The sequence below is a fragment of the Pholis gunnellus genome (genome assembly GCF_910591455.1).
Source record: "Pholis gunnellus genome assembly, chromosome: 10".
Lineage (NCBI taxonomy): Eukaryota > Metazoa > Chordata > Actinopteri > Perciformes > Pholidae > Pholis > Pholis gunnellus.
In genome coordinates this window covers 6,757,477-6,772,166 of record NC_136537.1, presented here as the reverse complement: position 1 = coordinate 6,772,166, position 14,690 = coordinate 6,757,477, and the positions used below count along the sequence as shown (strand labels likewise).

Sequence of the window (14,690 nt, the reverse complement as noted above, 5' to 3'; positions counted from 1 at the left end):
GTACAGTTGGTTTATCAGAGCGTTTTGGCTGAAAGCAGCAACCTGTTTTGGCTGAAAAGGAGGCCGATAAGAAGAGATGTTGTGGTCCAGAAAAGCTAAAGTATTCGCTAAAAGAGGCTAAAAAGCTTTGCAGAGCTGAGGGGAACTGCAGAGTTAAGTGGTTTTCTTTGTGGGTTTGTCACAACAAGCAACGCCTTTTAGAATTACACATTGTCATTTGATCCATTGTTAATGTACAACTATTGACTAGTGCAGTTTTAAATAGCACTCTTTTGCCCTTTTACCACCTTGCCTCTCTGTTTATTTCCCTCACAGTCCATCCCATTTGACAGGCCCTGTCCCTCGTCTCATCCTGGCTGGAAAGGTCCTCCGCCTCCGTATTGATTCCATGCAGTTCAGAGTCCATTCCTCTTTGAGATAAACATAGTTTGAGTCCCTCCTAGTTCCGGCCGACAGTGGAGCCTGCTTTAGATTCATTAATATTTATAGGTTAACGCAGGGTTTTACAGGCCGACCTGTCACCACTGTTGTAACTGCTGCCGTAAAACTGCATCTCAGATGCCGAAGCAGTCCCTGCACAGCTGACTCTTGGCACAGGTGAAGCAGTGGGCCCTACACACACACGCACACACACACGCACACACACATGCACTGCGACTTGTGATGATTTACGTTTTCAAAAAGCTGCTCTTGAAGGGGAAAGGGTGATTTTACCACAACGTGAGAAATCTGAATAGGTTATCATTCAGAGCAGAGAACACCGTGTGCGTGTGTGTGTGTGTGTGTGTGTGTGTGTGTGTGTGTGTGTGTGTGTGTGTGCGTGTGTGTGCCTGTGCGCGTGTTCTTACCTATTAGGATGGGAATTACTTTCCTCTTCAGTTGCAGCATCTGCCAGGTTTGTGACCATGACAGGTAAATTGTCTGTGTTATGGAGGTGAGCAGGGCTCCCCGTGTGCCCTGTAGGAAGGCAGAGGCTGTTAACAACTTCTGCTTCATCAAATTTGCCGGACAATTGAATTCAGTAGTTTCCCCCAAGATTAAAATGCGTGCCTGTGACTGCTCCTACTGTGAGTTAACTGAAGCCGTTTTCTGAGCTGGCCTGGTCCAGGTTTATTTGTATATAGCTCTTAATCACAGTTACAGTCTCAAAAGGCTTCACAACGCCCACATTGTGGAACAACACAATGTGAAGATTGGTTTGAATCTGCTGATCAGCAAAGAGTGGACATTATACAATAACAGAAGGCTGGACGAGGCGCTGTGTGTTTATTCCTGCTGAGGCCTGGTGTGTCTGGGTGAAAAGACGCGAGGCGACGGGTCCAGTCCGTCTCCCTGTTGCTGTTTGATCGTGTTGACGTCCTCGGCGCTGCCAACGGAGCGACCCAGTGCCAGCAAGCAGGACTGCCAATCAATCAACCACTCAGCAGATCATCAACACATCGTTCACAGCACACTCTCTTAACTGCAAACCTATGCAAAGTAGCAATGACCTAATTAGAGTCCCGATCACTCACACACACACACACACACACACACACACACACACACACACACACACACACACACACACACACACACACACACACACACACACACACACACACACACACACACACACACACACACACACTTACTGGCAGCTGTACTGGTACAGTCAATGAGGTAGCTCATTATGATAAATGAATGGGCGAGGGCTTTCCCTGGTGTTATTCTCTCACCTGCGCCCGTCAAACCTTTGGTTCATTAAATCATAAAGTCGTGCTTGTCCTCTGAAAGTTTTCACATCCGGAGTAAATGAATTGGAAACAAATCAAATCCAACAAGGTGCAACGATTCGGTCCCACCATGCGACCATTTTGCCCTTGAATACTGCTCAGGTGGTTGCTTGCCTTCTGAGGCTTCTCATTTCGGAAACTCATTTTGTCATTTTTCTAGTGTTTTCAGCCCGCTTGGGTTTATGACACTTATACTTTCTGTCCCTGTTGGGTTGAAATGTCTCAATAAACTATCAAACATTTTAGATTCCAATGCTTTGGTTTATGACCAAATACCTGCAAAACTAACGGCTCACTGAGCAGTCTCTTGTGTTTAGTGCTAATAAAACATGTTGCAATCCAACAAGCTAAACTAACTTTGCGCATAACTCAGCACTTTGAGTTAGTATGCACTTTTTCCTTTTAGCATTTCAACATTTCATTATTTTGTTATATCCTACATGTGTTATTGCGATACGTGTGCCTGACCACGCTAACCATTATACCTGCTTAAGCACCGCTGTGTTACTGCCTCTTTCAGTCTCACGTTAACGTTAACCTGACCCGGTCTGATCTGCGTGCTCCTCTATCCAGCATGAAGTCAATCAAAATATGAAATTAAGGACAAAATAAACATGGGCCTCATACTCACAGGCAACCTTCAGCTCACTTCTGTCAGACACACACTGCACCGACTTTGGATGACACACAGGGTATGTCCTTCTACATTTGTTTAGGGATTTAAGAGATTTCCCGGTAATCTACCCTGTAACACCTCTGCTCCTTTTCTAAGTTTCTCTCTGATTGTCTGTGGCACGTGAGCCCTCACGAACGCCAAGGTCATTTGGGCACGAACGACAAAAACAACCCCGCAGTTATTTCCCCACCTACACACATGGTAATTCAATCTGTGCTAAATAAAACGTGAGATGTATAGTTTTCTCCTACGTTCAATAAAACGCCCGGTGTGTTTTCTGTGAGGATGGCTGAGAGATGTAGAGGAGTCCAGTCAGCTGCCATCTGGCCCGGGCTTTATGTTTCAGCACCACGGACAGCGCGCAGAGCAGCGCTGCTCTATTATTAATGCGTTTGTTTCGGATTTCCGGACAGATCCACCTGACAAACAACAATCCATGAGACCATTAGGCAAGGATGACGTCGACACATCACAGTATTTATGCCGCATATAATAACAGTTGGATTGAGTTTTTTTTTAAATAAGGGGGGAAAAAAAGAAGAAAAAAACTCAGTATATCCACCTTTGTGTTGTTGTTGCAGGAATACAGTTTAGCAGCAGTGCTAATTAAGTTCATTGACTCACAGCTACTGCTACCAAACCGATTTTACGACAAGGCTCGGGGCTTTAACGGGGTTGTGAGGAAATTAATGTTCCTGAAAGCCAATGATTTCTGTGCTGGTGTTTGTTTTCTCGATCACCGACCAAAAAGTCGTTTACGCACCTTTTCATTTAACACCACTCCCGCTATATGTATATAAAGTCACCACGGGGGCACCTCGGACGCACTGTGGGAGTGTTGAGGTGATTTGAGGGTCTGTGGGTCATCGGTCATTGGTCCACGGGACCCTCAAGCATCTCCGGGCTCAAGCAGCCGCCTCCTCCTCTGCCACAAAAACGCCACACAGCATTCATTCCGACGACTTGGCGGACTGCGGATGAGACTCTCTCTTCGGGAGGAGGAGGAGGAGGGGGAAAAAAGGAAAAACTTTTGGTCAGGAGAGTGCCTTGAGAGTCTGATGGGCGGTTAGGTTATCTGGGGTAAAGTGATCAGTGCCTGCGTATGGATTACCGATAAGTGCAAAAAGGAGCGCGGTCGTGGCATTAGTTATTTATATATTCCCGTAAAGCGGCGGGGATGAGAGAGAGACGCCACAGTGGCGAGGATCGCCCGCTCTGAACCGGAGGAGTCAACCGGCAGATGATGTCCCAACGTGAGAGTGCTTCCAGAGGAGACGAAGGAGGATGAAGAAGGGGGGAGAAGGATCGAGAGCGGCAGAGGTGGAATATAATGAAGTTGAGTGGGAAAGGACTGTGCGCCGTCTTCTCCAGCACCCTCCTCTTCGTGTGCGCCCTGAGCGAAGTTGTCGTTGGATTAAGATGCGTCTCGTTGGGATCTACGGTGAAAGCGCATTTCCACCTCGGCACCACGGCCGGGGCTTTCTACTCCGGGCTACTTCTGGGAATCGGGCAGGCGCTGCTGGGCTCCGCGCTGCTCTTTTGCGTGGAGAAGCCCGGCTGCAGGAATTTCTTTCTCCTCGGTGTTGTGGTGTTCTTGTTGGGAGTGCTCACCGCCTTCTCCGGCGCGGTGGTGGACGGGGACACGGCTTCCCTGGTGGAGAGGAAGCACACCCATTACTGCTTCCACCCGGTGGTTGCGAACCCTGCCTGCGAGCAGCTGAGGGAGTACCAGCGGAGTCTGGTCGTCTCCACTGTTCTCAGCACTTTGGAGTGCCTCCTCGGGCTCATCAACCTGGTGGTCATCAAAAGGTACAAAACAGCGCAGTTTTCTAGGAACCGAGAGTCCCAGAGGCAGCGCGCCGGTGCGATCATCTTCAGCGAGGAGCGGGACTGCTCGGGGGATTTCCAGCCGGTGTCTTACATCAACCTGGGTGTTTTTAATGTGTTTGACGAGACAGGTGCAGAAGTGCAGTGCGGGGGACACCCGTCCATCGAGCTGCCGGGATACTCGCCCACGGACCCGGAGCTCAATCATTGCTTCCCTTTCTCCTACCCGCTCCCCAGCGAGCTGCCCCCCGCATACGAAGACATTTTCCCCGCCGAGGCATGCAACACATAGCCGCTCTGGAGCAGCCCCAGCAGCGTTTCTCCTCCGCTGTGACAATCAATGACTCTGTGCTTTAAACAATGCCCCTCTTCTTCTTCCAACAACAGCAGTAAGTTACACAGTAGGACAGCAGCAGTGGATTTGAATTCACCATGGTCTTCTTCTCGTTCTGATATTTTCTTACATCTGCCCGGTAGTGTGTGTAGGCTCCATCAGCAGTCACACTGGCTAGATGAATAGATGAGTGATCTGGCCCAGACAGTGCAGGCAAATCAACGCCCATAAACGCAACAGCTTGCTAGTATAACAAAAGCAGAGTTTATGTTTTGAATGTTTGCTGTTGACATTTCTACTTGTGAATAAAAAGTGTATTTAACCTCATCTGACGTCATGAAGCTGCTGCAATAGCTTTTGGAAAGCCTGTCGATGAAACTTGATTTTCAAGGTTTTAACCGACTTCCTCTGATTGTTATGGTGCTGTGTAGTTAATTAATTTGACCTTTCTATTTGATACTCATCAGGAGCCATGTAGTCTACAATATAAGCCATTGAGCAATTAAGAGAAAAAAAGACCCCAACTTCAAAGCCCACTTTAAAGGAACACTGCAGTGGTTTATTAGTTTGTTTTCATAACGTTGGGGAACTCAAAAGACATGAATTAAAAAAAAAGAGCATTCAAAACTGAATTAGCAGATACCCAAACACACCAACTTTTAGGTCCACGTGTGGGTAAAGCATACATGTCCCATAATGCAACAGGTCAACATGTTTCACAAAACTATCCTTGTCTGGCAGGGAGATACACCCTCAGTTTGTAACACAGGCTTTCTGTTATAAGTTTAAAGTCTCCACGCCAAAACTGAGATAACCCTAATTACATCACTATGACGTCATCATTTTTTAAATACTTTGCGGCGCTCCTTCCAGAGCGTCAGAGGACATTATACATGTCTAACTGTTTCCCCAGAGTGAGTGGGCTATTAGCACTTCACATGACAAGTAAAGACAACTGATCTGAACAGTGGAGTAATAACTTTACGAAGCATAGAGAGAAAGAGTAAATTATTAAAAAATAACAACTTAGTGCTTCATCCACACACCCTTGTCATAGCACGGGAAAGCACATTGCTATCGCCAGATAAGTGACAACTTTGTTCAGCTTATTTTCTGTAGCCGGTGTAGCATTAAAGCATGGTGGAAATGAACAAGCTAACTAGCGGACAGCTGGTTTAATGCTACACTGACTGCAGAAAATGAGCCAGACAGCGGGCTGGTGGCGGCGCCCCGCCCCGCCTCACTCCTCACTCCTCACTCCTCACTCCTCACTCCTCACTCCTCACCGCGCGAGGAAGGACACGCTACCCAACTAGCCCGTCATCAGTTTCTGGAGCTGCAGCTGCTCTCTTCCCCACGTGAGAAACAATTACTCTTTAAGGCCCCACTGACGTGTGTTCTCACCATGACAAGTAACAACAATCTCCATTGTCTTCTGTGCTAATCACATGACCATGGAAAACTGATAAATGTCAGTTCTATGCTATTTCTCTGAGCTATAACTGGTAAGGTTGACAAGACTGCTATCAATAATAATGCGTATGTGGGAGGAAGCAGAGGGACAGGGTGAGCCTGAATGCACCACAGCTAATTTGTTTTAAAGTAGCAGAAGGAGTGATTATAGAAAAACAACTTATTTTGGGGGTCTTTTAATGCACCCTCAGATAGCAGGGTGTCCGGATGTGATAAGGACTGAAGGTGGTCCTGCATCGTTTCCAATTAAAACAATTTAAACTGCGCAGCACTGCCTCCCATATTGTTCAATTTGATGTGACTTGAAATCATTTATTTAATTCCACCGCACACAAATAACCACGTGAGCTCACGGCAAGGAGCCTTCAAAAACATCCTCAACCTCACTGTTTCTAATTTCACTTAAAAGCTAGAACAGTGACAGAGAAAAAGGTAGATGTGGCTGTCATGATTATGTGCCCGCCTTTAGACAACACCGCTCAGTGGTAAATCAAACTGAAATGGTCCATTTTCAGTCAATTTAAAGCTCTGAAATGAGGATCCATGGCCAAATGTCTGTTCAGGGGCACTTTGAGAGAGACACTTAAAGAAGTACGGTACTGGCTCAGTGTAATAATCCTCCTCTTATACTTTTCAAACCGTGAGATGATGCTTTCCTCTCTCTCATGCCACTTAAGTTGGTCTTTGAGTGCCAGAGATGAATACAGGACAGAGACAACCTGCTCTTCTCTTTTATCTAAAAAATAAAATACAGCTATAACCTACGATTAAGCCAGCGACAGACAAGAGAACAAAAGAGGTCTTCAGAGAGCCGGTGTCCTAAAAGTTTCAAGGAGGGGTGTGTGTGTGTGTGTGTGTGTGTGTGTGTGTGTGTGTGTGTGTGTGTGTGGGGGGGGGGGGGGGGGGGGGGGGGTCAGCAGTATCCCACCGAGCTTAATGAGTTAGCTGGGCTGGATATGTTGCTTTTTAATCTGCTTGAAAAACTACATTTGTCAGCGGGGAGAGACACATTCGCCTTAACCTTTAGAGAAAGTATTTGAGAATGTTTTCTGCCTTCGTTCTTAACTCTTAACACCTTGAAATAAAGTAAAATGTCAGGTTTTGTAAAGATCACCCTCCAGGGAGCCGGTGCAATGAAGCAATTCTGCTTCTCTTACATATTCATTTTAACCATGCACGGTGCTTGTTACTCACCAATATTGGGCTGACATTTAATAACTAAAGTAAAAAAAGGATTGCGAACACCTAAGGTGTGTAGGCATCATTTGGTTTGACTTTTTGCCAATGAATGTTATCTTTGGGTGGCTTAATGTGGCATAAATAAACATCATTGACATAGTGGTACAGTATATGAAGCTGTGATCCCCTATATTGAATCACTGGAACTTTAGTGCTGGCTTTGTTTGCATTGGGAGTTATTGGACTGTCTGACATTTTTCATTTTCCAGTTGGTTGTCTGGTTAAGCTACGCATAGCGAGAGATTTCATATATTCTTTTCGGATGCACACGGTCTGTTTACATATGGAATAATTGGAAAGATGTCCAGAATATATAGAAGACAAACTGTGCACAAACATCATCACAAGATGTGGCTAAATTGCTGATTATGTCTTCAAGAGATTCATGCAGATGCCCTGACTAACATTTTGTGACATTTGCTGCTAAAATCTATAGCATTGACAACATGGGGAGGTTCTTTGGGGGAGTTTACTCCACAGAAATGGAACGCTTTAGTGAAGACGAGCAGTGTTCATGCTCCTATTACAGCACTGTAACATTTCATTTCACAGCGCTATATCGTTTAATTATGGCAATTATGGCACTTTTAACATCAGACTGTAGTGACTGCCGTCACAACAGACTGGGTCACAGTTTGGAACTCGTCTTGAACAGCAAATCTAGTTTTCTGGGGCATTCAGATTCTTTTTGAGAACTAGTTAAAGGTTGTTTGTGAGATCATAAATCATATATTGTAGAAAGATCCTTAGTGGCTCAACAAACAATAATGATCTGTATTCAATAATCAGATATGATTTTGTTAGAATCGATAACGATTGCTTAACTTGTAAGTCACACTGGACAAGTGTATTACTTAAGTACTTAACTTGAGAATGTCCATTTCATGCCACATAATACTTATATTCTACTACAAGAATAGTACTATATTACTTATAATACTCCTCACTTTTTATTTCACTATACATTTATTTTATAGTATAATAATATGACAAATTTAGATTTACATATAGCTTTCAAAGCGCATGATGAACTTATAAAACATGATGCACTGTGTGTAGATTAAACTACTACACGTTATATAAAATTTGTTTTAACTATTATTTCTGTACGAACGCTCCAGTAATAATAATCCAATGATATACAATAGAGCAGCACTCATGGGACCATTTTTCGGGTGCTTTTCAAATTGATACTTTAAATTAGTTTTAGGAATAATACTTAAGTATTTCTTTGTAACAGAGTATTTTACATTGTGGCATTGCTATTTGACTTGAAATAAATGTCCACTGGTAACGTTAATAGGCCTATAGCTACACTAGCCTGTAACTCAGCTAGCTATTGTAACATTCGACTCAACTTAGGGCTCTACACTTTTCGTTGGGCACTACGGCTCCAAAACAACAACACAAATCTGTTTTCATAAATAATCACAATGCCATAGCTGGGTACCTAGCAATGTTCCTGTTAGCCAACTAGCTTAGTTAGCTAACTTGCTGCGTATTTAGCAGGGAGCTAGCTAGCTAATATGACACATTAAGGAACCCTTTCTGATGGTTTTACGTTCTCAGTAATGCTTTTATTTAGACATTGAAATATTCACAATGGCTGAACTGATTTTAACCATTCAAACTGCATTTGAAGAATCCATCGGCCTTCTTTCTTAAACAATGTCAACTGTGAAAATAGACTTTATTAATCTCTTACAATGAGGACCCTGGGAACATAGGGATGACGTGGGACACCATGAGCTAAGGTTGCAAGCTAATAAAGTACAAACTGAGTTTTATAAATGTCCATACATTAGGTTTGTAACCAAAATTGTTTAAAACAACCAAACAATTGTGTGGCTGCGGTGTTTGTCTCAGTCCTTCCCTAGAAAACCGATAATCACTAGCAGACTGAGAAAACCAACAAAAACGAATCAGCTACTTTTTTTTATTCCTTGTTTGAAATTGTGGCACATTAAACTGTTCTTCACATCATGGACATCTCTGAACAAAATATCATTTCTGTGCTTTTTTTAGAGCTCAAAATGTCCCTTTGCTCACTCAGTACTGACGCACAAATCTAATTGTTTTCACCTCACAACAAAACCCGAAGAATGTATCTAACTGAAGAACTCGTGTTCAGGTTTCACTGTGTTGCTGTGTTTAAATATCAGCTCCGTCAGACGTAATTATGAAATGACAAAGTGCACTCGGTCTTACAAGAAAAAAAGCGAGAGCGATTAACTTTCTAAAAGTCACCGCCCGTGGGAGCAGTTTACAGCCTGCTGTCTGTCGTGACGAATGCATCTCTGCTCTCTGGTCGTTAACGAACGTCACCTGCCTGTTCACTGGAAAGAAAACCTGAGGCTACACAATAAATCTCATTTATCTGGGGGAGTTGACGGAGACTGACTCGAGTTCACACGGCACAGACAGCGTCTTCTTCTGATGGCCGTCGGGATGCTACATACGGAGGAGATATCGGGGCTCAGTGCATTGCTTACGGGTCACATGCCTGATTCTACTCTTCTCAAAACTGGTGTACGCCTATGTGATTACCTCCATAGTGTATCAACTGTGCCTTTGACGACAGCTCACGACATGCTTTCTATATATATAAGCAAATACATGTTGTGTAGGACAGTCTATTATCTTAAGAGCTGTGTGTCTGCGGTTCCGGAGCCTTTCTTTTTCCTGGTGGCTGATCCTTTGTTGGATAGCAGTGCTGCATTACTGTAATGACAGCCTCCAGCTCTGGTCACACAAAGTAAAAAAAAATACAAAAACGCTGACTTGCATCTTTAAGATCCTCACTCTGAGGAATATAAGAGAGGGATTCTGCACAAGTGATTACACTGCAGATATCTGGATGAATGATGTACGTGGACAGGAGCGGACAGCCGGGGATGAGCCGACGGCGCCCCGAAGGCGAGGAAGCGAGTTCAAAAATGTCTTTGGCGCAAGCTGGAGATGAGAGACAATTGGCGCATTAAGAAGTATAATAACGTTTTAAATGCTGTCGCTCTGGCTTTGCAGCCGCTCCCACAGAGAGATGTAGTTGTGCTGCTGAGAGAAACACAGACACACATCTTGTATAACATGTTTTTTCTCCATCTGCATACTTCTCCGAATGTATGTCAAGGACAAAATTGCCGGGCCGAACTTATGGAGGAATAAAAAAATCAATACCCCCTAAAAGCCTTTCATTAGACACATTTCCATTTGCCGGTGTGCAGCTGCCAGGGAAAGTTGTGTCTGGAAAAGCTCCAGTGGCTTTTAAAAGCCAACACTGGGCCTTTCCTGACAAAACTGTGGTTCATTACCTATGTGTGAGCTTCCAAGCCATTAGACTCGCTTGTGCAAATTTCTGAAAAGCTTGATTCTCTCCTTTGTACCCTCTTTGAAGAGTTTTAAAGTTTCTGATTTTCATCTTTTGCTCTGCAGGAGCAACAGCGTTAGAGGTCTCGTTATCAGTGAATGCACAATGAGCAACTACTAGAAGGCACCATTGCAGAGGCAGAACTATGTGCGCACTGTGTTTTCACATTATTTGCAGATGATTATGAATTTTTAGCTTGCAGCTTGATGTGCTGGAAACCCAATCAAAAGCCATTGTTCACACTGGGACTGTGTCCCAGTGTGCACTATGTGGCGGCTGTCATGCAGCTCAGTGTGAACTTGTACTACCTGGACGATCATAACTCAAAGTCCACTCACAAGCTTTCTGTCAGGACTTTCAGAAAAACTTCACATGGTGTTCGTCAGAAGATGGAATTTGTTCAGTTTTCATGGAGATGTTGACAAAAACAAACACGCATCTCAGTCGTTGTTTTGATTAACATTTGAGGATTACTTTCACAATTAATCAATGAATCATTTTGTCTATTAAATGTTAGAAAATGGAGATCAGAATTTCTTAAATCCAAAGGTGACTTCTTCAAATGTGTTGTTTTTCCGATCAAAAGCTCCAAACCCAAAGACAGTCAATCTGCAAAGATATAAAACATAGAAAAACAACAAATCATCACTCTGGAGAAGCCTAATCCAGAGACGATTTGGCCTTTTTGGATTAAAAGATGGATTTAAACGATTAATTGATTTTCCCAGTCCTAACTCCAAGTCCACTTACCTGCTTCCTCTGGAGCTCTAAACCGGAGCACAGGTACCTCATCCACGGAGGACGACTGTGTGAGAGGATTAACGACATGGACGAGAGGTCCTAAAGGCTGCAACAGATCCATCTCCATGACAGCTGAGAAAACTCCATCCCGGATGAAGAACACATGATTGTTTGGCCAAACTACTACTATCTCAAATCAAAGAGAGTTCACTAGATCTGGACTAATAAGAGGGAAAAGTACAGGTTTTCAACTTGAGTGCACAAGTTGATGCTGCAGGAGTTCGATCAGCGGTCATTTGATTACAGCCAGATGCTGAAATCTCTGGGTATTTTCCATGAGGTAGTAGAAACCTACCTACTACCTACCTACCTACAAATGTGCCTTCCTGGTTTGTATCAGTTACTGCTTCTAAAGGATGAAATTCTTTGTGTAGAAGGAGAAACAGTTCTATTGACTTCCTGCTGGGTCACGGATGAACTAACAGTCCTTTAATGACCGACCTCCAACTGGATTTGTGGATTACAATCGACTCATCTCACATGGCAACCTGCCGAAATAATAACCGATGAATGCCTTGCCTCGATATTTAATTATCTGTTGTACTCGGTATGAACCAAACTCTCTGCAGCAGATGTCTGTAAGTCTGCCAGCGAATGAGCACGGAAAGGTATTTTCTATAACTTCTGGCAAGTTTGTTCATCCACTTCTTAAAGTAGCCGTGTGTCAGATTTAGTGGCGTTTGGCGGTGAGGTTGCACTTTGCCACCCACTGAATACCCCTCCCTAAAATGTAAATGTTAATGCAATTGCCGAGTGTCACATTTCTCACCTAAACATTCGTCTTGACATTTAATTAAAGGTGGAGTAAAGAAGTCCTCAGGTCAGAGCCCCCCCTCTATAGCTGTAACTCCTACACACAGTCTAATCTATTTACCAATAAAAGTGTAAAATGTAGTTCACGACGGGTTAACAAGCAGCTTTACTGCTGTGGAAGTCAAGCCAGTAGTAATTTTATGCAAAACAGCAAGTGTTCCCCTCCAGGCTTCTTAACAACTGAGCGGAGTTTTAGTGAGCTGGATTCCTCTCAGTAGCTTGGAACAGAGAGTGTGGTGGAGATGCAGTGAGGGGGGAGAAGGGGAACCCTGGCAGCGTCGTGCAGCCACAGAGTGAGCCGTGTGTCAATCAATAGCTCCTGCAGTGGCTGTGTTTTTCAGAGGGAGCCAGCTCTAAACTTGCAGTAACCTCTTTGGCTCGCTGCCATCTGCCACTTAGCAGACAAACTCACGGAGCATCAAAAGAGTGGAGCGGTGCAGCTGAGGTAAGGTCGCTTTCACAGAGGAAAGCTCCGACTCTGAGGCACAGACTCAGTTCTCCAGCTGCTCCATTCCTGTAATTAGTTTTCTGCCGGACGGCCATTAGTCCTCACTTCACATGAAAGAGAAATGAGGAGCACGGACAAATCGACATGGTTCGGATATGTATTATATATGATATGCACAGGAAGTCGTCCATCGTGTACTAGCATCTGCATCTTGTTTTCTCCACTAGAAAGGTACCCGAGAGGGTCCTTTGTCATGTTTTCGCTTCTGTAAGGGCATCAAAGACAAAGAGTTAAAGATGTTTAAGAATTGGGGGGGGGGGGGGGGGGGGGGGGGGGGGACTAAAAGGGCATGGTGTCATGTATTATTTACAGTGGGGGCACTTTATAATGTTTACTCCACTAGAAGGGCACCAGAGAGGGCATTTTATCATGTTTTATCTACAATGGAGGCATCTAAAAGGGCACTTCATACATTCTTTCATCATGTCCCCCCCCCCCACCCCCCCATAAAACCATACAGAGTTAAAAGACGGTTAAGAATCGGGGGGGGGGAACTGCCATGTCGAGTGCGAAACAGTGGAGCTTTGAAAAAGATTTGCAATTCAGTTGGGGCGACTGGATTTAATGGATGACTTGAAGAAAGCTCCGTTATTAAACCAACCAAAACATCAGCAAGAATGTGGACACGTCTCACATCAGCTCTTCTGGGATGTTAAACAAACCAAAAAAAAAAAGGATTGTTCAAAGAACAAAGAGGGCAAAAATGATTATTTAAAGAAATTCCAAACAAAAGGGAAACCATTTGCCTGAAATCAGACAGTGTCAGGAGGGAAACAGAGTACTGAGTTGACGATTCTGTCTCCACTCTAGTCAATTTCATTTTAATAAGACGTGTGAAGTGTTGTCATGACAAAATACTTTGTGCCGGTGTTGGAGCGATATTGAGAAGACATGTCTTATATATATATATGTCAAATGAATTTGTTAATCAAGGGGGTGATAACAATTCAACACTGTTATCCAGAAGCCCAAATGCGTAAGAGAGGCCATGGAGTGACCCCATATCCTTTCTCCTCCTCTGTTCTGCTCGACAACGGCGTTAGTCCCGGCCGAGGGCGCCGATTGGGCCAATTGTGAGTTTGCCCGCTACGCTCATTCGTCGATTACTTTTTAAACGAGAAGCCGCCGTTTCATGTCACGATGCCAGACTGGCCAGATGTGGGGATTCTCATGAGCCCCTGGCTGTTGGAGTTCACCCAGAAAACCAAATCATCAAAATGTGACTGCAGGTCTTAGCGAGGGCTCTGACTGGTCTGTGCCTTCATGTACGCACCCCCTAGACGCCAATTCATACTCTCTAAGTCCATGAGGCTCTGCTTTGGTCTGCGTGATGTAGAAGTCGGGTCCTTCAATGGGCTCTGCCCGAGGACTCTGTTGGGGGACTCAAGTGGTCACTTGGGCGGCGAGCCTGAGGCGAAAGACCCGTTTTGTCTGATCCATAGCACTTAGACCTCAGTGGTTGCCACGGAGTGTGCGTATAACGACCACCATGTTGGAGCATAAACTGAGGCAGCTCTACTCGGTGCGTTGGCCAAAAGAACATCTGTGCCAGTTGTGATGGAAACTCAAAAGCCCCTCTGGTGGAGGGGCCTTTTGGGCTCAGTTAGCCCAATAAACTCTTGGATCTGCTAAGTGGTATTGGCAAACCGTCACGACCCCTCAGGAGGAAGCGTTTCGCCACCGGACTCGTCTGTGGAGAGTGACACGTGTCCTGTTTTGGTGACACGTGGCTGCACCTTTGCAGTGACGAGCACCAGTGGTTTGGGCACCTGATCAGGATGCCTCCTGGACATGTCACACTTGTGAGGGATTACACATCCTTTTTTTTTTTTTTTTTTTTTTTTTGCCTTTGTAGCTTCAGGATCTCCTAGAGGAAA

At 44.5% G+C, this 14,690-nt stretch overlaps 1 protein-coding gene across 1 annotated transcript; it reads left to right on the top strand.

The window, feature by feature from the left end:
• Nucleotides 1-3,781: 3,781 nt before the first annotated feature.
• tmem271 (transmembrane protein 271) lies at nucleotides 3,782-4,570 on the top strand (the record flags this gene model as incomplete). The annotated part of the gene is made up of 1 exon (XM_079167888.1): nucleotides 3,782-4,570. One exon carries the CDS (start codon nucleotides 3,782-3,784, stop codon nucleotides 4,568-4,570), a length of 789 nt encoding a protein of 262 aa, XP_079024014.1.
• Between the last annotated feature and the right edge of the window lie 10,120 nt (nucleotides 4,571-14,690).